Here is a 25,126-nt window from a genome sequence, read left to right as displayed (position 1 = left end):
CCACACCAGTGAGGAATCTGTTCACTTCCAGTTTGTACAAATACTAAAGGATTCAGAAATTCTTCTACAAAACAATGTAGCTAAAATACCTCTGTTTAGAGCAGCGGCTCAACCAACATTCTGCAGTCTCTTGCCTCTGCTCAGGGAGAGGGAGCTTTCAGCTAAGGAGTGCTGTTCTGCCAGCTGCAGCCTTCCTCATCCAAGCTGAGCAGGCCTGGAACTGCTCCATCACAAGCTCCCTGAGACACATGCTACAATTGCACCTGCCTCTAAATATGCAGCTCACACAAAGTGGGCCCTGAAATCCCTTAAGGATAAAGTCCACAGAAGCAAGGGCCCTTCTCATCTGGGACAGGGCAGGTCAAGACCAGCAGTGGGAAAATGCAGGACCAACTTCTGGTCCTGAAACAGACACTTCTTGGTAAGTCATGTCACCTGACTGCACCCACCTGCAAACCGAGTCAATGTGGCAGGGAGGCAGGCAGAGACAGTGAGATGCATGAGCCCTTGTGTGCCCGCAGGGACCCTTACTGGAGGCTGTCCCAGGCACAAGGGGGCTGGAAGGGATCAATGAGCATGAATGCAATGCTGCTGGTCCTTTCCTCTACCTGCAAAGACCAGACACTGACACCAGTTTAATTTTGTTGTACCCTAGTTGTGTGTGTCTGAGTGTAGGATAGAGTCTGACAATCAGACCTGTGGAAAACTTGCTCACATTTTGAACTCCTAGGGTTTTGACACACCCCTCTTCTCCATGAGAGCGCTTCCCTCCCCCTGCCCCTCTGGAAAGATCCAAACTAGACGGATGTTAATAGCTGAGGTCTTTATTTAAAGTTTTTTATATACAGTAAAAGTGCCACAGATAAATCTGTGACAATCAGACAAGACAAATGTAAATCTCTCTCAACAATTAGCAGCTTAAGATCTATAAACTACAGTGTTACGTTCACAAGTGTCATTTCTGTACTTTTCAACCCGTGCAAGTGAGTTTTTCTTTTCTGAGTTTATTTTTTTACACTTTTAAAACACACTTACAGCTAAGTCAATTGCCTACGACTATACCACCTGGCATACACAACACAGACACACAGGGTTGATAACTCTTTAGCCACTTTCAGAATTCACTTAAAAACTGGCAAAACTACCCAATCTTGAACCCTTTGTAGCTTGGCTTCTTTTGTTACAATGTCTTTCTTTTTTTTCTTTTTTATTTAAAAAAATGCATATTTTCAAAGCTGACAGACAGTGCTTTCCTGTCCCAGTGTAACACGCACGTAAATCAACAGTTAATCTGATCCCACCAAAGCACGCATGGGATTGGAATAAACCAACAGAGTAACTGCTGGGAGCATGCTGAGTATCACTGAACTAAACTAATAAGGCTGAGAAAAAAAAGAACTTAAAAAATTTTGATAAAGTAAATTCTTTTGCATCAAGATTTCCTTTTTTCTTTATATTGAAGGAAGTGGGGGAAAACAGATGAACTTCACTTGAACCCTTGAGTGTTAATGAGGAGGTGCTGCTCTTGGAACTTACACAGTCCATTATATTTTTCCCTTTTTGTGCCAAGGCAGTATGAGCTAAACACATTTAAGCAATTTCTGAATAACTTCAACTCTGAATATTAAATGTTTTGGGAAACATTCTGCAACTCAGAGATGGTCTCTAAAAAGTTTTTATCTACAAAGGAGACTATTAAAGGTACTCACACACGCACTCACATCCACAGCAGTAATTGTCTATGCATCATCCAGAAACACTCCATCAGGAAAGCAAACACAACCATGTAGAAGGAAAGGGAGCTTTAAAGCTAGAATCACAGTTCCAACATCATCATTAAGCTATCAGAAATTATCACAGACTTTCAGATTGAAGAGGGAAGAAAACCCCAAAACGTTCTGCTAGTGCAAAAGGCAAAACACATGGCAGTTGTGTTAGAATATGAGAAGTGGATGCAGCATCATACATGATGTTACTGCAGACAACTTTCCGGAATGGAAGAAACTGTTGAGAGAGAGAGAGAGAGAGAGACAGACACAGCCCAGACCCATATGTATATGGCCTTCATCAAAGAGTTCTGAGATGCCAGGTTTTATTAAGCCTGAACCTTCTGGCAAGCCAGCAAATTGTATTTACTGAATATGACAGAGCTGAGACAATAAATGAAATTGGGACATAAAGAAGAGGGAGAAACACTTCCTTAAATACTACAGACACTGAGTGTCCAGATTCACTAGCTCTTAAATCCTTCCTGATTTGACCACATAAAAACCGACCTTAAGCAATCCTAGTGTGAACAAGACTGAGAAAAAGAGATACAAAGGCCAAGTTTCAGAAAAAAAGGCAACAAAGCATTTCAGTTATGCACCAAATTAGTTCTTATTGTTATCCACACCTTTGTTTCTGACAAAACCTGCATAATGAGAAGCTGACAGTTACCCAAGGAATAAGTCACTAGAGAAGAGCCTCACTGGAGGCAGGAGCAAGGGAAGGAATGGCCACACACCTCTGCTCTGGCTGTGACACTGCAGAAAGCATAAGCAGTTTTGGCTTGAGTCAGCTGCAAATGACAATCTGCATTTTAATTAGGATAGGAGCAGATTAGCACACATGGTGACAGAGAGGTGTACTGGGATCCCTGGGGGAAGGGCACCTGAGTTTCCTGTGACTACTGAAGAACCCCAGAAGGAAGAAGGATGGTTGGACAGTGGAGGGCTTGCCTTTGCTGGCAGTCAGAAAACGCTCAAGGTATTAACCTTGTTTGAGGGAAGTTCTCAGAAGCTGGAATCTGCATCACAGCACAATGCCCATGTGTGCATATGTATGTTGTACATATCTCGTACATGCTTGTGTATGACTTCAGCTGGTTTAGGTCACTTCGGCAACATCTGATTCCTAAGTGGGAAGTTGATCCTGGAAGGAAGGAAAACAATAAGACCTAACTAAACACCATAAATGGTTTTGACAGAATCCTGGAGTGGATTTTTCCACGAAGACAGAAGATGAATCTTGGCACTGTTATGGTGAAAGGGACAGCAGTTAAAAACCAGCACAGAATGAATGCAGATTCCTTGGACTGAAGGGCTGCCTGCCTGTACCAACAGGCCACCAGCAATGGCACATTGTGAGGATTTGGGGTTACACTTGAAGCTGACATTTCCTTTAGAGATTTGCAAAGGTATCTGCACCAAGTGCTGGCCCCTGTAGCTGAAAAAGAGGAGATGGCACACCACAGACACAACCTTACCAGAGCCTGACAGGAGGAAAACTTTGGTTTCATTTTTCAGGGATTTTTTTTTTTTAAATTAGAACTATTTTTGAGATAACCATTCTCTTAAGTGGACTTCTGAGTCAGTATTTCTTTCCTCAAAAGAACATATCTTTTCCCTAGGGAGAGATGACCAGAAATTGCTTGCTCTTATCCTGAGGCCAGAAATGAGAAATGACATGTAAATAAAAAATATAAACATACCATCCTTCACACATGGAAAAAGAAAAAAAAAAAAGCCCTGTATGATAAAAAGGTGTGGAGAAGACAGATGTTTTCCATGATGCTGCATCTTTATGCTCAGGAGGACAGACAAATGGCATATGGACAGTGCTGCATTCAACAGGCTGACACTAGAAACTACTCTCTGCCCTCCTCAGAACTGCTTCAGGACAAGACGGCTCACAATTACTCACGCATTTCTTCATTTAAAAACATCACTTCTTTATTTCAAAGAAAAAAAAAAGTAATGACCCGCCCAACCCCTTCCAAAAAAACCCCCTGTAATAATAATAATAATAATAATAATTATAATAATAATAATAATAAAAAATCCTATTAGAAACAATAAGGAAGCACTGAGAGTTTGAGTATTACACTCTTCAAGTATGCTGTTTCAATTTTTAAATCTGTGAATATACATGTATTAAAAAAAAACCTTAAAAGTGCGACCAAGGGCTTCTGCTTAAAGATAAGTATTTCAAGGACTACTTCAAAATACTGTAGCACAACTGCGCAGTTACTGTGCATGTGTATGGCATGAGGCTTCCACTCCATATACTCAGCCAAGTTAGCCAGCCTTACAGAAAGTTACTGAAGTCAGGTTAGCACAAATGGCAAACCCAGATACTGAGCTGGGAGAGGGATCCACACGTTGTTGTTTTTCTCTTAAGGAAAAAAACCACTCAACGCATACACTCGGACATGGAATGTGAGCAGACTTCACAGTAAAAGTTTAGTGTTACAGGTTTGCTGTGGTACCATCATTCAAGGCTGTGCACTAGATTGAGCTTTGCTCATCTTAAGCTAACAACGTTCTCTTCTTCCTGACAGGTTTAGTACAGTAGTTCAAGCCACAATTTAAATTGCCCATTGGTATGCTCCAAATTTCTGTATTTTATTCGTTTCTTTTGTACACTTCAAAGAATCTTAAGATTTGCATCCAAAGAGAACCATGCTACATAAAAATTATCCAGGATTCTCGCCAAAAGAGTTCTTGAATAAAATCTAAAAAATACTATTGCAATGCATCTTGCAGAGAAAAAACGTTATTCTAAATGTAAACAAATTCACTCGGACACTTTAAAACTTCAGCAGAGTAGTTGCTGACTAATCTTTGCCACACTTGCTCACCAAGAGCGCCAGGAGGGAGCAGCACAGCCCATTCCTGCCACCATCATCTGGGGGGAGAAAAGAATCGTTCCAAGTAGCCGGTGATGGCATCCCAGTGCTTCCACAAAAAGGCAATGAAAACCACTATAAATAAAGTGCTGAACGTCCTATTGCGAGTCTTCATCAGGGGCACAACGCAGTTGGCCACAGTGGAGACAAAGACGAGGAGTACAGCCATAACAGCCAGCAAGATGTTGATGAACTTCCCCAGTAGGTTCCTGGCCGTGGCATTCTCCAGCCCCTCCAACTGCACCACTTGCTGCTGCTGCTGCTGCAGCTCCATCTTGGAGATGCGCGTCTGGCACGCTTCCAGTGCCTCCTGTGGGCAAGAGCACATACTGGGTCACTCAAGTTCACAGCTGTTACCTCACCAACCAGGCCAAGCCAGGACCACCATCCCCAACCTCACACTGCTCATGCACTGAGCTCCTGCCCTGCAGCAGGAGCAGAGAAAGCAATGCCATTTCCCATATCCAAGGTGAGAAGCTCCTTGCTGACTGGGCACTGCAGCCTGCAATACACCATGGCGCCTCATCCACACCCAAAAGGCTTGATATGGAGACGCCAGGCTGGCAAACCCCATAACTTCTGCCCAGAAGCAGGGGCTACTCAGCCACCTGGTCACTTCAGCTTTGGTTCCAAGAGGCCACTCAGAGGACAGGGGTACTGTGCCTAGCCAGAAATCTTCATCCTCCTCTGGGATGTGCATTCCCAGAACCTCAACTTCCATCACCTTCCTTGCAGTCACTTGTGCTTATCTGACCCCTCTGCAGAAAACTAGGCAAACTCGCAGAAAGCTACGTCACCAAAAATAAATACCAAAGGCTCAGCTGTGTTCTGCTTGCTTAGTGAGCTGTGAGCTCAGGGAAAGGTCTGAGGGGCACCTGAACAGCTACCATTGCAGGAAGAAGATCTTCTCCAGACTGTAGCAAGCTGTGGCACTGGCACAGTTCTAGCTGACTCTGTGAGGGTTGGGGACAGACAGCTAGAAGGGAAAGAAGCATGAGATTTATGGAACTGCCTACAGGGAGAGGCAAAACCAAAGGAGGTGAAGAGAGAAAACTACCCTGCACAAATCCACCTCCCTAAAGCCCCACTGACTCAGGGGGATTTGTTAGACCTTTTCACTGGGCTGAACCCCAACTGGACCAATCCAACCTGCACTAAAACACCAGTGACATGCAACACAGGGGGCTAGGGAGAAGGAGAGAGGTTTTCTGGTAATTAACACCAAGAGAAACTTCTGCTCTTGAAGATACCAAGTTACAATATTTCCACTAATCCTCCTTCAGTCACCTCTTCCAGACACATAGGCCAACTGCAAATAGGATACGCAAGTCTGCAGCAGTCCTTCCCAGACTGATCGCCAAAAAGAGGGACCAGGACTTCCCCTCTGCAACATCAGCCCATGCTCTTAAATAGTTTTTCATACAACAAAACTTAATACTTCCCTTTTCCCCAGAAGCGCTGAGAAATAAGCTGTCCCAACTTTTTAGTTTACACTAAAAGCACTGAATCAAAAAATGAAGATTAAAAAAAGCTGTTGAAAAATCCCCACTTCAATTCAATCTTCCTGCTATCTGAATTTAGAGAGGAGAACAAAACCTGACTGTTGTAACACTCCCCCAAGGGAGAGCCTCCTGTTTACACTGCCAGGGGCCATTGTACCACTGTCCACAGATACTGATTAAATTTAACTTAAAGGTCATTGTCACCTGTTACATTTCTCATTGCATCATGTCTGTGGGGGTCAATGAAACATGAGGGTTTCTCCTTGGTTAAGACCCCTGAAAGCACAGGGCAGAATTGCTTGGCTGCCCCAAACAGCAATGACCAGGAAGAACATTTGACAACAGGAGCAGCAGCTGGAGTGTGAACAGGACAGCCTGCTTGGTCTCCAGAGGAAATCACCTGGCTGAAGTCCCTCAGCAGGAAAAAGGGAGAACTCTTAAATCTACAACTGTCTGCTCACACTACAAATATCTCCCATCAGCAATCAGAACTGAGATATCTGTTAAAACTACTACAGCAAGTACTTAAAATACTCAAGAGACTTGTTTCTGAATAGGCATTTCTCTGTAAGGGTCAGCAGCTGCTTTGCTTTGTAGAAGGGCCTCCAACTTCAAGATGTCTGTTTCATAGCCTTTTATACATTTTAAAAGAAACTTTTGTTTTAGAAACACCTCCTTATTTCTTCAAAGCCAACAGAAAGAATTGTTTCCTGAGTCAATGCAGTGCACACACAAAGCCATTTTTCCTCAGATGTATGTGACCATTGATGTAAAATTAGTGACACAGAACCACACCCCAGGGCCCGTGTACTGGGAACACTACTGTAAAAGAAGTGTTTGGGTCAAGGCCCATTCAGTGTCTAACACAAAGGCCTGCACAAAAAGTGGGCTCTGGCTCCTGCTCTTCTCCAGCTGAGCAGCGGGTTCCCTCTGTATGGGGCACAGTCCCGCTTTCCAGAAGAGGTTACCTGGAGAGATACCCACAGGTCAGAGAGGGAATAAGGACCTTTTGGAATGCAGCAGTTTAGCAATAAAGTACAAGGATTAAAACAAAATATTGAAGCGCAGGCATACTTCGAAAGTAAGTGAGTTCCTGGAAGAGCAGGAAGAGGGCAGGACTTGGGTGCCTGCTTCTGTCACCCACCTGGATGTCCCGGGCTCGCTCGTAAGACTGATAGGCAATCTTTTCCTCCATGCTGGCCAGCTCCTGTTTTAAATTGAGGATCTCATTCTGGTGGAGCTCAGTCAGGTCATTTAGCTGCTCTTCAAGTCTTTCACATCTAGAAAAGACAACACATGGTACAATGGCTTTAATGAGAAGAGGATGGCAAAATGACACCAGTGACAACCAAGCAATGAACTCTATGACCTGTGTACTGAAACCAGCATGGCTGCCTCAGTCAGCACACAGCACACTCTAGCACCAATGCCCTCTTGCTGGGAATTTGATCTTTCTACCAGGTAGACTCTGTGATACTTAAACTGGAGAAAGCACACAATAACATGGCATCTGTTGAGTGATGTAAGAAATCGAGTACAGAATGAGAGTAGAATGAGGTATTTACCAAACTTTTGTGTAAACCAGACAGCTCCCTTCTAATACCACAAACTCTTAAGCATTTTCATCTACACTTGGAACAGTAATGGGTACAAAAATGACACCGAAATGACATGTGACTGATGTCTCAGAGAACATGCTCTTAACTGTCTGATTTCTGCATGAGGTCATATGGATCTTTGATTTGTTTTTCCTTTATCTCCCATGAATGATGCAATTTAACAAGCAAATGCCATCATATTATTTGTAAGGACACATGAATCACTATCCTGCAGGCTTATCTTTCAGTTTATTCCTGGTGAATGGACCAGGAGCAGCCCTGAGGAAGAAGGTTGCTCAAAAATCTGAGTTACAACAATTCTGAGAGATAAAGTTTTGCTTCTCCCTAAGAGTTTAAAATTAACTGAAATGGTAGCTCTGACGGTAACAAAAGTACGAGCACAGCTATGGTGGCCACTGGGCTTTTTCCACTCTGATTTCCACTGTCTACTCATTGTAACAGATGGAAAAAGCTTGCCACACAGCCCTTATTGTCTGACTCTTGATACTAATAACCAAGACATTTCTACGGAATTAACCACAGAGATGATTCCTTGTTTAAATTTTGGTTTTCTTCTGACTCCACTGAATTTAATTCCTACCAAAAAAACCCACAAGACGAATGAGCAATATTTATCTAGAATCAAGAATTTAATTGCAAGTTCTGAAACTAAGACAGAAACCCTACTTCATGTTTTTTCAAGATTTTTTTGGTGTTTCAGAATCTGTAGTCTAAAGCTAGCCTTTAAAAGCAGTCTTGGGGTTTTGTTCTTAATAGACAAGCATGAAAATAATTTTCACTGATGTTCCCAATGCAATGTTGCTTTAAACTAAGGAGGAGTCAGACAGACACAATTTGCAGCAGTAAAATGCACCGGTGGTCAACCAGCAGTGAGAACAAGACAACCAGCTGATATGCCTCAGCTCAGTAAGGTGCCAGAAGAGCTGTGCAACTGTGCCAGGACATACCAGAGGACTGGTTTCCCAAGAATGGCAAGTGAATGGCCATGTGAAGACCAGCTAATGAAGAAGGAGCCCTGACAATTAATACTGCCCTTTGTTTCCACACAATTTAAAACGGACAACTTGCCAACAACCAAAAAAATCACAACTAAACCTACTCCAAGCCCCAAAGGCAGCATCAATTACTTGAAATATATTTGTTATTATGTTACAAAATTCACCAGTGTGCTTATTATACAAAAAGAAACTTAAGCATTTCTGAAAATAGCATGATTGTATTTTTTAACCTCCTCTATTAATGCCTTACATAAAGCAGCTGTTGCCAAGCATCTTAAATTCTGTTCTCTAACAAGAAACAACTGTAATAATTTCAAAACTATCTCAATCTACAGGAAACATAAGGTAACCCTGCTAATCTGTATAGTTAAAGAGTTTAAACAGAACATGATTAGCAGAAGGGTTGGCTCTAATCTTCCTGCCCTGAAGACTGCAGAACAACCAGATTATTCCCAACCCACACTTTACTCCCTGCTCAACCCCAGAACTGCTGCAGTTGGCATCCAAGAATCACCTGCACTTCCAGAGCTCAGTGTCAGGCTACTCCTAGAAGTGGGTTATTTAAAATAACACACCCCTGCTCCCACTAACCTACCCTGACTTATTTTTGAAATTAAACATCCTCCTTTCAGCTTCTTTTCACTTCTTGTCCCAGTATCTACAATTTAGAAAATTATTTTTTTTCCACCTGCTTTCTATTGGTGTTCAAATTTAAAAAGGAAGGGATTATGTGACTTGCAGGGCCAGAACCAGGGTCTCCCTGTTGAAAGCTGGTTTGCATTCAAGTGGGAGTATTACAGAAGTAAAAGGGATAGGCTACCTGTCAAGAGGGTTAAGATGAAATGCATCCCTCCAACTCACGAGTGCCAGGGTCTACTGAACAACCTAAACTTGTCTGTGAATATAGCAGTGTCCTGGATAATCATATCCCACTTCACTTCATGTATGGAAAATGCCTCTTCGGAGTTCAAGAACTATTTTGTTACTAGTTAAAATGTGAAATTTCTCCTTATAAGAACAAGCTCCAGTCCAGAAACTTCTCTGTGCATTGGAGCAATGCTGCCTGTCACAGGTATCAGAGAGATCATCAGGGCTGTTCCTATGGACACAGTAAATAGCTGGCGTGCTCGGCTCAAGTGTGGGATATGGGAACACTTCATTTCAAATAGCCATATAGGATTTACACATGTTTTCTGAGGCTCACTGTGTGGGAATTGGGAAAGTCTGAAAAAGGCTCAGAAATACAGTTATGACCATCTCATTTTTTAAAAAATCTTTAAGGCATTTTAAAGTAATAGCTGCAAAATACACAGCTAACATAGCATACGGAAGGGAGGGATGTGATGAAAAAAGACATTTGATCTGCACTCAGTGCTATGATGACTGAAGAAACTCTGATCAAAGTAATGCCACAAAGACCTCTGCAGGGGCCTGAATGAAGTTTAGTACCCGTCTTCAGATGTCTCTCAATAATTTTTTTTATAGTTATGAAATGATGGCCAAGTACCGTCAGACTTTTCCTTCCTCAGTGGCTCAGACCCAGTAGAGTAGAGCAGTGCTCCAGGGCCAGCACATACTGGGCAGCACTGCCCACCCTGGCCTTGCCATGGTGCTGCTAGGCTGGGAGAACTGGAGCAACTGGACAGGTGAGTCCCTGCCTCAGAGACTAGGGTTAGCAAACCGGCAGCCACATGGAGTGACAGACAAGACTGGGAAGCAGGGAGAGGGGGAGGGAGGAGATGAAGGAGGTAATGGAAAACCTGTGTTTATCATGGCTGATAAACAGAAACTGCACAAACAAAGGGGCAAAAAAGATCAGAACCTGCAAAACGGTAGATGATCTAAAAAGGGGAAATGGACACAGACCAGGGCAGAAAATGTCATGGCATGTTCTTTGTTCCTGCTTCCAGGTACAATGCAAACACTCAGTATCACCTGACAAGCAAAAGGCTCCTCCAAAAACTTTTTTTAAAGCTCCAACTCAACTCCGTGTTTATTTTTGAAAGCTTCCCATAAACAGAGCAGAATTAGGAGGTATTTACAATTTTTAAAGCCGGTTATGATTAATCTGAATCCCCAGCCTGTAGGAAGCTGAGGAGCAAGAGGGGTTCCAGTTGGAGGAACAGGTGCTACCCCTCCCTGCCAAGGTGGCAGTGCCCTCTGCCTCTGGACATATCATGTCACCTTCCATTTCTAAAGTGATGTTGGCTTTTATCATTGTGACGGTTCAAAATACAGAAGCTATAAAAACAAGAATCTACACTTCTACAGTCACGTAGCCATTTAACTGTGATTAACCCATGAGCTCTTGCTGATCATGCAGTTACCAACATAGACAAGGTCACTGAGTGTGGTTTAACTGGTCCTCTTGAAAGGTCACACCTTTAATTAATTTGCATCAACATTCTACATGACAGGTCTAAATTACTATCTTAAGCTTTTATAAGCCAAATGCAGATTCTCCCTGCTTTTCACTGGAGGCTGCATTGGTTAGTGGCTGGGGTCTGGGCTGACCTCAGGGGAGTGCTCTGCAAAGGTTAATGGCATATGACAGATATGACTTCATGGTGCGCTAGTATGGGACCTATGTGAACCTTGCTCAGAGGCGCTGACAGCACACATCAGGTCTGCTATTGTACTTTCAGGCCACTCCTTCAGCTGTGCCCTGCTTGCATTTGGCATTCCACCATGAATGGTTGCTGCTGTATGTGTGAAACAACAACCTACACAGCAACAGACAACAGCACCTTTCTGCTGCAGAGCAAAAGATTCAGCTCCACATCGCTTTGGGATGACTTGATGACAATGAGGCAAAAGGAACCAAAGCTGCTCTGCTGATTGCTGGTTTCAGTCAAACTGCTGACTGTTGCAAAGTAGGATTAGAAAGTGGTGTTGGTCTGGCTTTGTTTGCCCAAGCTCTGCAAGGCACACTGAGAGCCTGCTGTCTCTACCAGATCTCAGCAGGCTAGCCTTTTCCAGAGTTTTCCCAATGATTTGGCATCAGCACGTCTAAAGAGCTGTAGGGCAAATCCGTGTTACGCTGCACAAACCAGTGCAGCAAGTGGCACAAGGCACTTCAGCAAGCCTATACACAACCCCAGCAGCTCTGCTGTGCCTTTCAGGTTGTGTTTCACATGCTGAAAGTCATGAAGGCCATAAAGAACCTCCTGACAACAGCCTGCTGTCCTTCACCAGAACGAGGGCTTGGGCCTTGCATTTGTTATTTAAAGTTTAAGAATCCTGTCTTGGACACCTGCAGAAGGGCAGCTAGTAACTATTCCCTTCAGAGCCTGGAGGTGAGCCCTTGCTCCCAGCATGTGAGGGGGAGGATGTCAGGTATTCTGCTGGAGAGCACAGGGCAGTCTGCAGAGAGCTTCTCCCACCCAGCAAGGAAAGGGAAGAACTCCCTCAGCATCTCTCCATGGGCAGCTTTCCTCAGCAGGGAAGTGGGGGCAGCCAGCCAGGCTGCCTTACTGAAGCCACTGTCACCTTTCTCCTGTGCCTTCATCAGGGATCAGCAGTTCTCCAGCAACTGCTTCACCTTTCCATTCCTTCCAGTGAGTTGAAGGCTGATGGAAACATGGTTCCAGAGCCCTGTAATCTACACAAGAGCACTGTCAGTACCAGACTTCATCTCCCTGAGTGCTGCCACTGTGGGCTGAGCAGAGAAGGGAAGGGATATCTTAGTTTTGGCACATGGGCAAAATCCTGTCTTTTTAGAGAATATGAAGAAAGTTGGAATGTTTCTTTCTCTGGCAAATATGGATCTCAGTGTTGGAGAAGGCAGGGTTAAGTCATGTCCACATTAGTTCCCTGTCCTTTGCTTTGATCCAAACCTTTTTAGGATTTTTTGCAAGGCAAAGCACTGTCTGATAACAGTAATTACATCAATGAACCCCTGGGTTTGGGATACCTTATTAGACCTCTTCAGCTTCACTTTTTATCTTGAAAACACTTTGAAATAACCTTTTTCCTTACAATGTCTTTCTTGTACAGAGAGGAAGGTGAGCAGCAAGACAGCAATATTTATAAAAGGCAGAACTGTGAGAGAAAAGTGCTGAGAAGACCACAGAACTGTCCATTTGAATCAGGCTGCTGAGCACTGCCATCCCCAACGCTGGTGCTCTGCAATCACACAGCACTGACTTGTCAAATGAAGTACCACAGCACATACCTGTACCGCTCTTCCTGCAGGGTCTGCATGATCAACGTGTAATCCCTCTGGTAGCGAACCTTAAGGTCCTCAAATGATTCTTCCAGTCTTGCCTGCGTCTCTCGAATTTCTTGAATCTCATGCAGTATTGCATCAAACCCTGAGCTCTGCATATCCAGAGTATTTGTTTTGGAGCTGGAAGCTCCCACAGGGCCCCCTGTTGTGCTGTTGGCTCCCACCGAACCTGATGTGGCACTGGAGCAATCCTCTTCACTGCCATATTTTGGGCTTGACTGAAAGTTCTGAATAACACCTAGAGCCTTGCCTCCTGTCCCATCTTCCTGGCCTTCTTCTAATGAGTCTTTCAGATTAGCAATGTTGTCTGCACTCCCAAACTTGTTCCTTATGAGGGAGGCAATCTCCCGGGGTTTGGAAACCACAGCTCCTGCTGCTGAATGTGTGGCCTGGGAGAAACTGGAAAGCCCACCTTTTACACTGTCTACCACTCCCTCACTGAAGCCTGTGACTTTTGCTCCAACATCTTTCAAACCCTGATGCATATCCCTGAAGACATCCTTTGGCTGCCGAGGGATCCCATTCTGTTCAATCTCTCGCAGCTTTCGATGGTAATGTTCCAGTTTCTTCTGCAGCTGCAAGATGGTCTGAGCTGACTTTTGATTTTTCTTCTCAAACACTTGCTTAATGCGGGCACTCTGCTGCTTGTCTGCATTGTTGGCCAATTTCAGGTACTCTGCCACATTGTCATCACGGGCTGTTTGCTCAATTTTGATCTGCTCTGTCAATTTCAGTATCTTCTGCTGCAGGTGTGTGATGGCCACTTTTGTCCGCTGTGGATCTGGGGTCCCATCAACAGAGTCCACGTTAATGCTGCCATCAGTGCTGGAGGCCACGGCACTGGAGGTCTGTGCCAAGCTGCTGACTTCTAATCGCTCAATCTAAGCACAGAGAGAGAGAGAAACATGAGTGCTAATCAGCAGCTCCACCAATAGAAAAGCTTTCCTTCTTTACGCCAACCAATTTGGAAAATGGATACAGTTCTGAGAAAATGTACCCTTTTTCAGCTGCCCAGGGGGCAGTATCAATCAAGAGAGTTTCACATATTTTGCAGGCATCCAGCAAAAGTTGAAAAAAAAGCAAAAGCTCTCATACTTGACTCATTCGCCTCAAGCAATTCAAAACTCAAGCGCAAATATGCAACAGGGCACCCCAGCGTGGCAGATCAAGCACTCCAAGATATCAGTACAAGGGCAGGGGCTCAATAGCTAGAGAGTGAAGAGACTGAGAAGGTAACAGAGCATAAGCCACACGGCTTAACTGTACAATACAGCACACCCGAGTCATTCCTAGCACTTCACCTGTTTGAACAGCAGCAACAGTGAAACCTACAAACGATCTAGGGTCAGTACTTTTAACCGAGAAACGGAGTCTGAGAGACACCCCAATGCACGCCTCGCCACAGCAAACCCTGCGAGCAAGTGTCTCCGAGTGGGAGGAAAATAGCGAGTTTCAAAGGACAAACCCCACTTACGGCAAAAAAAAAAAAAAAAAAAAAAAAAAAGCTAAACGCTGTTTCAGCGCAATCCAACCCGCCAAGTACCCGCCGCGAACCCGGGAAGGTCGGGGCAGGCAGGTGTGGCCGCAGCGGCCGCTCCTGACCCGGGTATTCCTCCCTGGAGCCGAGCACGCTCCGAAGCCGGCCAGCCCCGGGTGGGGGGCACGCCGGGTCCTCCGGCGGAGGAAGGCCCGTGGGGCTCGCCGCCGTACCTTGTCCCGGCGGGGCAGCAGCGCCCGCTCTCCGTGCATGGCTCCCGCCGGCCGCCCGCCGCCCGTGCATGGCTCCCGCCCGCCGCAGCCCGGTCCGGCCCCGCCCGGCCCCGCCCGCCCCCTCGCGGCAGGGAGGCCTCGCCGGGCCGCGGAGCCGCGCGCGTCCCGCAGGAAATCTCCATTCCCGAGCTTTAAATCGAACGCGGCGTTCGGATCCCGCGGCCCGTGTGCCGGCGCGGGGCTGGTGAGCAGCCGTGACTGCTGCCCGCGCGCTGCCCGGCTCGTTCCGCTGGAACAGCTGACCCACAGCTACTGCCCAGGCGCAGAACCGTGTCCGTGTTTGTGAACATGCGCTTAGCTGTAACAGCATTTCTTGTTTTGTAAACTGTACCGAACTGTACCCTCTCTCTCGATTAATCGTTCCATATTTAATGTAAAAAAAGCCCACAGACTGCAACACTGGCTGGCGCCAGGGGTCAGCCAGGCTCCTTCCCATAACCCTGAGGTTCTCTGTTCACTATCCCATCAACAGGAAAACCAGAAACCTGGGAAAGCAATAGATTCAACTTCCAGAGGAGTTCAGCTGCTAGAAACCACAGAATATAGTTTCTCGGTCTGTTGTGACTCGTGAAATATCAACTGCTCTCTTAAGAGAGTTTAGTTGTAGAAACCCTGGAGGTCTGGATTAGATCAATGGAAAATTGGTGCTAAGATTTAATTAATGTTAATCAGTCGGACCAACACTACGCATGCTATCAGTACACCGAGAACATGCTGTCTCTGAGATGTAGGGACATGCACTTGGAAGTTATACACATATATAAAGATATTTCTTCTTGGAATTTGTAATTTCATTAAGATTCTCCCAGGGCTGTCAGTGATCAGATTTCTCCCTATGGCCTAGACAACACAAAGACCCTGCCTGTGCAGAGCATGCCTGGCATGGGAGCATCACCCAGCACCCATGGCACAGCTGGTCCATGCCTCACCCACAGAGCAGCTCTGCCAACCACACACCGCCTCAAGAACAGCACAGCACAGAGTGTCTGTGCAGCACACCAAGACAATCTTATTACTGTTAACTGCCTATGAACCAAGGGTTTCTCAATCCATTCTTTACAATCTCTGCCTCCTCCAGAGCAAGGACACTTTAGCATTTAATGGCAGATGAAAACCAGAAAGAGCCAGTTTTGATGCAAAACTCCCACAAATTAATTTAATACAACTTTTTTTTCCCCCATAATTGATTTTTTTTCCAGGGTAGTGGTAAGGGTGAGTGAGCATGGGACCGACCTGGTATCCCAGAACTAAACAACTGCTCATCACCAGTTCTTCTGCAGCCCAGAGGTTCTGAGCTGAAATCTGCACAGCTCAGTGCCATATAATTACTGGGGCTTCAATATTACTTTGCAGTAAAGAGTTTCTATCAGCTTAATTTACTCCAGGTTTGCTCTAATTAGTGTATGTGTATGGATAATTACAATAAATTACAACAATAGTACACTCTTCCTCTCATTACACAAGTTTTCTGAGAGAAAAGTTTGGTAGAAACTTTCTCTTCCCCTGCTTTTAAAGTCAGTTGACTTCAGCAAATCTGCCCAGGTTATCTCCCTACACCTGTGGTAGAAAATGAACTGGAATAGAATAAACCATGTTGGATTAATTGCTTTGTTAAGTACCAGCTGTGTGGATGTTACTTGGAAATAACAAAAAGGGTTCTTTCCAATTCAAAAGGAAAAGGCTGTGCAAAGAGCAGTTCTGGAACAGAACAGAGATAATTTAAGTACTTTGTCCATATCGACAAGGCTTTGTAAAGGGAAGACTCAGCACAAACTGGGTCCCTGGGAAATGCTGATGACATACGATTCAATCTCAGATGATGGTCAACCTGTCCTGAAAAGACGCTGGTAAATTAAATACTATAATGATTGACGCTGATATAAGAATAGGGGTTGCAATTCAATAGTCAATCTCTCTTGCAATACAATTTTCCATTTTACTGACAGTCCAGTTAAGGGGAACCGTGTGCCCTCCCACCAGGAGGTACACTGAAAACTGCTTTGGCATTATGCCACAAACCAGTTGAAATTGTGTGAGGGCCTTATGCTTTCTCTCTCTCAGGATCTTACCAAATTCTTTATTGTTACTGCTCTCAGGCTTTCCCTCCTGTACAAGCATTCCAATGTCTCTATCCTGCAGCACACAGCCCAAAAAAGCATCTCATGATTCTGTCTTTGGTGCTGTTGAAGATTAAATACAGCAGCTCCTTTAAAGGTACTTCACCCTCCTAAAACTCATCCAGTAAAACATATACTGGCCACTCATCAAGAAGATGGATTGTTGCTTTTAAATACTCAGGGCAGCTGGCCTAAGCAAACAGCAGCTTTCAGAGCAAGCCTCCTGCAAGGGGGCAACTCCTGCTTCCTCCTCCTTCCCCTCAAGAAGCCTGGAGCTTCACAAGTGTAACCGAAAATTGTTGTGCTACTTAAAATAAACACATACAGGGCAAAGTGAGACAGGGAGCCCAGAGACTGCACAGTCCCAGAAAGGAGCTAACAGCACCTGAGGTACCTGGGTTAATCACCTTTCCAGTGACTGTACACCTGACTGCCAGCTAAAACTAACCATGAAAACATTCAGGTGTTTTGCTTCCTTTTCCCACTGTGCTGAAGGCAATACAGTCATATAGGCAGAAAATCTATGAGACTCATAGGAAGTCATAGGTTTTAGACTTCCTGTTTGGAAATACCACTCATTAAAATAATCATTAGTGCATAGCAGGTGCAGGGGTGGGCATAGGGACTTGGCCAACCCCTCCACACTAGGTGGACAGATGGTCTCCAGCCTCAGGCAGCCACAGAAACAGAGACTCAAAATCTCTGATAACAGTTACAAGAGAGTTGGTTTGCTAATAAGAGCTCTAATTAATGCCTTACAGGAAATAAAAATCACATGGGAGAAAGAACCCCACCATTCTTTGTGCCCAACCACTTCTGCAGAGCAACAGCCCCCCCAGGCCCCACTTCACTGGATCAGCATTAAAACACCTAAGTGCACATTTGAATAAACACACACAGAATCCCTGGCAGGTACAATGAAGAGATACTTAAACATAAATGCCATCAACAGCCACAAGTCACCTCCCTGCATGCCACCTGCAGCATATGACTCTTGAAACACACGGGTCAAGGTGGCACCAGCCCCACTGTCTCATAAGCAGTCAGTGCCCTGTTCCTCTGGATCCAACACAGTCATTGTACATGGCACAACCTACCACAGGTCCCAAAGGAAACAGGGAAGCGTCACAAACTCCCCTGCCTCACCCATTTGGGTGATGCAATAAGCTCTTTGTGACCTACAGCTGATCAAGAATTAAGAGCCTTTCTTTTCTAATGCTTTGCTTTTTAAAGGTTGTTACTGAATCACAGATCAGTTGGAGTTGGAAGGGACCTCTGGAGTTCACCTGGTCCAACCCCCTGCTCAGGCAGGGCCACCAAGAGCCAGTTGCCCAGAAAGCTTTTGAGTATCTCCCAGATACTACTTCCACATCCTACATTTGTGGATCTGTCTGTAACAAAAAGTTGGATCTGTCTGTCTGCTGCAACATTGCCACACATCCGATCCCACCAACTCCATGGGTCACTATTTATTTATAGTTGCATATTTCTAGGATTGCAAATCCAGTGTAACAGCATATGTAAGGGAGAATATTTCTCTTCATTAATCTCTCATGTAAATACAGACAGAAGATCTAAATACTGCTGCACTGAACCATCCCTAGAGACAACTCCTCACTCACATGTGGATTAATTTATGAATCAACCTTCCACCTTCCCTCAGCAAGTGCTCAGGGTGCATATATGCTCCTGCTCTACAAAACATCTGACTTGGCTTTACTGTCTAGAAAAAGAAAAAGGAAAAACAAAGAACAAGTCCAGTGTGACTCCTTGTGGCACACTGCAGTTATCCTGCAAAACTGTATTGACTGATTGAATCTTCAGAAGCTGCAGCAGCTTTGGTTTTTAACACGCTCCAGCTATTCACCCTCAGAAACCTATGGTCATCCTTGATAGCAACTGTTCTGAGCTGTCTCTAGCATACTCCTAAATCCAAATCAAACCTGGTTAAGGAAAGCACACAAACAGATGGGCAGTTCAAGGAAGTCTTGCTGTGTGTTTTTCACAGCACAGCTCATTGTTTAGATTATAAAATGGGTGTTTTTGAAAGTTATGCATCCTTTGCCTATGGGCAATTAACCCCCAAAATGGTGGGAAGATCAACATGGTTATGGGTAAAAAAAAGTGAGAAAAAAAATTGAAAAATTACTCTGAAAAATATCCAAGAAAAAATTCCAGTAAAATGCCTTTGCCTGCCTCGGACAACAGGGAACCAACACTGTAGCACCAAGAGGAAATGGCTTTACACCTTACTCACAGTAGTTAAACAGTCATAAGTAATGATTGCTGCAACAAGAATGTGCTAATGGTACATCTGCCGAGCCAGAGCCCCACAGGCCTCGCTCTGCAGAGAGGGGAGGGCCCAGGTCCCAGCCTGGCACAGCAGGGCTGTGGGCAATATTTCACATGTGCTTTCTTTAGGGGCATGAAAGCCAAGAAGCTCCCTGCTTAATCCTGTATTGGCACAGCCTGGGGACAGACAGGACAGCAACTCCCTCTAGAGCCAAGGTGTGAGCTCACTGGGAACCAAGTGATAAGGTGCTTGGGGATGTTCTTACTACTCTCCCCAATGCGGTTCACCATCAGGCCCAAGACAGACAGCAGAAACACCACTGGAGGGAAATGTGACCTGCGACTGCTTCACTTGGCACTGGTGCCAAGAGCAGCACCCCCCAAGCCATGGCCCGAGGCACACGAACAAACCCTCAACCACAACTTTGGATTTGGTAAAGCCAGCTGCAGGGTGACTTGCCCATGGTCTTGTACCTAATCCAATATGAAGTGGAGATGTGACTTCATGTGCTACATAAAGTGCCAGAAATAGTTTAGCTGTAAAACAGCCAGCTGTCTTTTCCTCAGAGCTGTCAGCAGTAGAAATTCTTCCCAAAGCAGACCAGCATTCAACTGCAGCCCTCACTGGTGTTGGGAGCAATGATGATAGATGCTGCTGCCACATGGCATCATGCTAGCTGTACCAGAGGCAGCTGCTGTCACAACCAACACTGCACCTTCCACAGGGGAGCTCCAGCGAAGCCTCATCAGCACAGGCAATTGCTGGTCACAGATGCTTCCCCCACAGCACCTTGCTGTCAGTGCAGGGGAGTTCAGCGGGCTCCACATGTCCCCCCTGCTTAACTCCACCTGCCCAGGGCCCCCTGCCTCTCGGGAAGCAAATGTTTCACTTACTAACCAGGTAAGAGGTAGCTGAAGCCACAAAGCTGACCTCCACCTTTCCCAGCTGCACTTCAGGCACATGCATCCCTGATGCCTACCAGCCCAGTGTGGTGGGCTGAGGCAAGCTGTTTCCTCAAGCAGGACTGGAACATGTGGGACCAGGCACCAGATTGGCTCACAACTACTTAATGACATACCAGGGACAGAAGGGACTGACACAATGCAGTGTAACATCTCCTTTAAGAGGCTGTCTACAGCCCCTTTAATTCCTTTTACAAACAGCATTCTGCTGTTTCTAAAGAAAGACATCAACTTCTTGGCCTCAAATTTCTGAAATCTTGAGAGAAGATATTTTTGAGCACAAAAAAAGTAAGGCTTGATGGCCCAATGGTTTCCTAAAGCTAGACTAGTCAAGCAGAAAATCATTGGTGTTGACTGAATAAACAGGCCAGCATTGAGGGTGAGGGAAGTCCAAGAAAATAGATACAACAATCTGAACGGAAAAATAGGAAATAACTGAATTATACACAAGAGCTCATAGGAGGTGATAAGGGATGACACAGCAAAAGATACGGCCAAAATAACATCCATGGATGTTTATTTTAGCAGCTCCTGAATCCTAATCAAAGGGGGAGTGCCAATCAGGCCAGAAGTTACAGCAATAAGGATAGGAAATGAGGTAAAATTGAGCAAAAGTTAAGCATAGGAACTAGCAGAAAAGGGTGGATTAAGAAACAAGTTTACACAAGCTTTTATGAGAAAGTGACTGGGTAGAATGATGTGTGCTTTTTTGGTTTGGTTCTGATTTTTTTAATCTTATCCTATTTTCTCCAGTGTTTGAGTCACATCTCATTACCTGAGCAACAAAATTTTTGCTAATACTTCCCAGAGAGTAAAGCACTTTTGGTATTGGTTTTTTATGCTTCAAGTTGCTATCTGATTAATAGAGATTATTATTGCATGTTATATATTAATTTGTGAAGAACAGAGTTTAATTTGATGGTTGCAAGTTAACTTTGACTGACAAAGCATTGGAGCAAACTGAGTCTAAAGTCTGGAAAGACAAATGCCTCTGTGTGATCGTTCTGCACAGAACAGCCCACAGTGCAAGAGCAAAGATTCTCCCTTTTTTGGGGAATGCATCTCTGCTGAGGTTTAATGGGCACATCCCCCCAAGTGTTTAACCTAAAAGGCTCCAACAACTGTACTTCTGCACTTCCTCCATTTCTTTATTTTTAACTAGCATTTTCTGCAGGTACAACACCAAGTGTGACCATAACCAACTCCACCCTGAAGTTTATTCAATCAACAATTCATAAAATATTAAGTATTTTAAAGCAACAGGATTCATGCTTCCTGTGAATATACTGCTTTATCATTCCCATGGAGCATTCCCTGACATATTGCTTCCTTATTTAAAGGCTTAGTAGTACAACATACACATAATACCAGCTAACATCACATTTGTCACAGCTACAAAGTATAGCTGCTTCAGACTCCTGCTTTGTTCAAAAGCAGTTTGCTTGCTCCAAGTGCTGCAGGTGCTTCTGCATTAGCACCAACTTAATCTCTAAGATCGCTCCAAGTAGCAAACACAGCTTGTCAAGGACAAGACACTGTGAGCAAAGGCAGTCCCTTCAGCCCATGAACACGGCACGGATGCCTTCGGAAGCCTGGAAGAGAACAGTGAGACATCAGAGAGGAAGATGCGTCAAGGAATGACAAGCATTCGACAGGGTCAGGCAACAGGGTGCCTGTCCAGAAATCCACAGGGATCACTGAATTAGGTAAACACTGAAATCACTATGCTGCTTTCAGTATTCTTGTGAAAGCTAAGAATCCTCACTGAGAAGTCCAGCATCTCCTCAACACACGGTAGAAAGCTGTTCAGGTTACCCTGACCTGGCCTAGAGAGCACTTCCGCTCGCTACTCCTCTCTTCAGCTCTCAAGAGCTGATGCAATAGCCTGATGTTAGGTGTGCCAAGATGCAAAGCACACAGATCTATCAATCTGCAATGTGGAACATCTGTAACCCCCCAGGCTTTCCTGCTGCCCCGTACTACTGCGGTCCACTGCCCCGTACCTCTGCAACTCGGCAACAGGCATTTTTCCTGAGAGCCACCTGTGTGTCACTTTTATTACGAAGACTGATTAATGCAGTAAGACAAAGTACACATATAGAAGATACCACTTTCCTTTGGGAAAATCTGTGAGTTAATAAAATAAATGCATTAGACGTATGTGTTTCAAACACAACAGAAATACTATTCAACTTCTCAACCATGTCTTCTGCAGACTGTAACAGATCCCAGGTAAACCATCAGCTATGGCAAAAAAAAAGTTTGGATCTCAGATTTCTTTTTACCTCAAACACTGAACCACAGGGCACGGGAGAACTAACTGCAACAATTCAAAGGGAAATAGCTTCTATTTTGTGTTGCAGACCAGAGCATCAAAGACCTTACTGCCTCTCTTCAGTATTTAATAAATAGGGGAGGAGGGGAAGATACAGTTTACTGTTAACCCGGACTGAAAAAGGGCAATGATGAGCTACACAGCTTAATGAAACGGAAGAAAAATACTTAATAATTTCTGAAGGTCACTGGGTCAATGGGAGGCAGCACACTTACTCTTTTTTACCTGGAGAAGAATATGGTTCTGCAGTTTGTTTAGTACTTCCTGAAAATACATTTTGCACAGCTAAAAACAGCAAAACAAGAGGTCACATTAAAAAAGCGACTAATGCAAATGTCTCTCTCTGACACTGGGCTGCATCTGCCACCTCTTTCATCACTCACTGTATCATACAAACCAAACCCCAAAACAACAAAACCAGAAAATCCCAAAAAGCAAGCACCACATTTGATCTTGTTTATGGATTGCAACGCTCAGACAGGAGCCTTTTTGCACTTCCCAGGTTCAAAAGCAAAAAGCTATATTAAAAAAAAAACAAACCAAAACAAAAACCACCTGAAATTCAACAGCAGTGCCAAGAGGAAAAATGCAGCGCTTCCAAGGCTGATGCACAAAATGAGGCCAAGTTCTACTGGAGATTTAAATAAAACAGCCAAACACGACAGCTTCAACTGCCCCCCCACAGCCTCCTCACCTTGGCGGGCTCGCAGAAGTCCCTTTCACAGCACACGCAGGTACAGCAGCACCACATGAACATGACGGTGCAGCCATGGGCAGCGCCGGCGCTGGGCAGTGCCCGGGCAGTGCCGCGGCCACCGGCCGCACCGAGCGCCGCCGGAGCATGGCTGAGTGCGGGCCAGCCCGAGCACTGCTCCTCTCCTCGCTGGGGAGCTCCGCTCCAGGCTCCGAGCAGGGCCAGGACACGGGATTTAAAGCTATAGGGCTTCCCAGGCGTGTGCAATGCCTGACACTATTTTTAAAACTATACCTTTGAGCCAGAAAAATAGTTGAAGATAAGAGAGAACCGAATCAGGAGCAGATCAATAGAGTCTAAGTGACACAGTTGTTCCTCAGCAACACAGCATAACAGACCTGGGAGCAAACACCAAGCAGAATTGACACTGGGGATTCAAAGATGCACAGCAGGACATAAATCCACTCATAAACTATAAGCTCCAATTGCAGCAGTGCTGAAACACTGCTATTTAATATTCGCTAAACAAAATTTTCCAAATATTAGCATGATCTCTGGAAGGCTGAAGCTCTAATTAGAAAGTAATTGTCACATAAGTACTCCAGTATACCACAGAGCCAGCACAGCACTGTTACCACAGCTAACTCTGGGATGAAAGGAAACTTCAGTACCTTTTATCCCCTACCCTCAACTTCTTTGTCAAAGAAAATGTGTTTTACTGTCATATTCTGAAGAGGTAAAGCAAAGGCTCATCACCCTGTTTGACAGCTCTGACCTACAGCACCTTATGCCACCCAGCCCCACTCCTTTGGACTCATTTGTAAAAAGCCACCCTCACTCCTATGGCTACTTCTCCCCTTGCTCTTCTTTGTCTCACTGATATTCCATTTATAGCAAATATTATCACTCACCCAGGACAGAGACAAGATGATCCAAAGACAAGCCATACATAATCTAAGTTGGGGACCTTCAGAACCATTATAATTTAGAGTATGCAAGGTGCTCCCAAGGCTGAAAAACCAGGAACCACCAAACCTGACAGGAATGGAGTGGCCTTTTAGGAGTTCCCCAATCCACGAATCCTGCAACATGTCTGCCAGCAGCATCAATACAAGGACTGAACTTTCCCATTTTAATTTACATCTGTCCCTTTGAGGCAATGACTCTTTGAGGCTCTGACAGACATCACAGTGCTAGGGTTTGGTAGGTTTGTGTTTATCTTAAATAATTTTCTTCACTTGCAGCAATGCATAGGTAATATGAAGAAATTCTGCACTGAAATGTTAATTCATAGAATATAAACTTCAGGAATGTAACAGAGAAGAAACTCCTGACTGACTCAAATCACAAGTCATGTGGAAAAAAATATTCCTATGTGCAAAATTCAGTTTTCATTAGGAAAAAAGAGAAAAGGAATTAAAACCCAAAACCACGTTCTGTAAGAACCAAAATTAGAGGAAGAACAGCTGAAAATCCATTGTCCCAAATTATATTGGTATGTCAGGTGGCATTTCTAAAAAAGCATTATGATGAAATGGCAAGTGCATTGTACGGGCCATTTAGAGCAAACAGGAACTGAGAATGAAAACACTCCATAGAGCCAGGAGAGCTAACATCTGATTCACGAAGGAGACAAGCCATGTTGGGGGGGAGATGTAAAATCATACAGCCCTAAAAGCATTTTTGTGGTCATTTCTGTGATGTCAAAAAACAGGTCACAAAGAACAATGGATGAGGGAAAAGGCAAAAACAAAGGTGGATTGGACGGTGAAACTGGTTGTGCAGAAAGAATGCCATTAGGCTTATTCAGGAAGCAGTTGATGTTGGGTACAACTCAGTGTGATTTAGATGAATTTTACTACTATTCAGATAGATCATTTCACCATATAAAGCAATAAATAAATCCAAGAAAATCCATGAAAATATGCTACAGAGAAAT

General features: G+C 44.6%; 2 protein-coding genes across 8 annotated transcripts in view; both read right to left on the bottom strand.

Moving 5' to 3' along the window:
• The window catches only part of SEC13 (SEC13 homolog, nuclear pore and COPII coat complex component), a 225,499-nt gene that overhangs the window by 154,412 nt on the left and 45,961 nt on the right, over positions 1 to 25,126 (bottom strand). The gene's annotated exons all lie outside the window — the stretch shown is intronic.
• Positions 4,365 to 25,126, bottom strand: part of TMCC1 (transmembrane and coiled-coil domain family 1) — a 50,633-nt gene continuing 29,871 nt past the window's right edge. For 5 of the 7 annotated variants that reach the window (XM_062500676.1, XM_062500675.1, XM_062500672.1 and 2 more), the window contains 3 exons: positions 12,963 to 13,897; positions 7,316 to 7,451; positions 4,365 to 4,979 (listed from right to left, as the gene is read on the bottom strand). In XM_062500676.1, the coding sequence (XP_062356660.1) occupies positions 4,665 to 4,979; positions 7,316 to 7,451; positions 12,963 to 13,897 (1,386 nt within the window). In that variant the 3' untranslated portion in view covers positions 4,365 to 4,664. Of the gene's footprint in view, positions 4,980 to 7,315; positions 7,452 to 12,962; positions 13,898 to 23,187; positions 23,578 to 25,126 lie in introns of those variants that run through there. The other 2 variants (XM_062500670.1, XM_062500677.1) reach the window with 2 other exon arrangements.

The sequence above is a fragment of the Cinclus cinclus genome, chromosome 12 (assembly GCF_963662255.1).
Source record: "Cinclus cinclus chromosome 12, bCinCin1.1, whole genome shotgun sequence".
In the NCBI taxonomy this organism is placed as follows: Eukaryota; Metazoa; Chordata; class Aves; order Passeriformes; family Cinclidae; genus Cinclus; species Cinclus cinclus.
The sequence above is the reverse complement of the archived record's forward strand: the minus strand, read 5'-3'. Positions and strand labels throughout refer to the sequence as shown.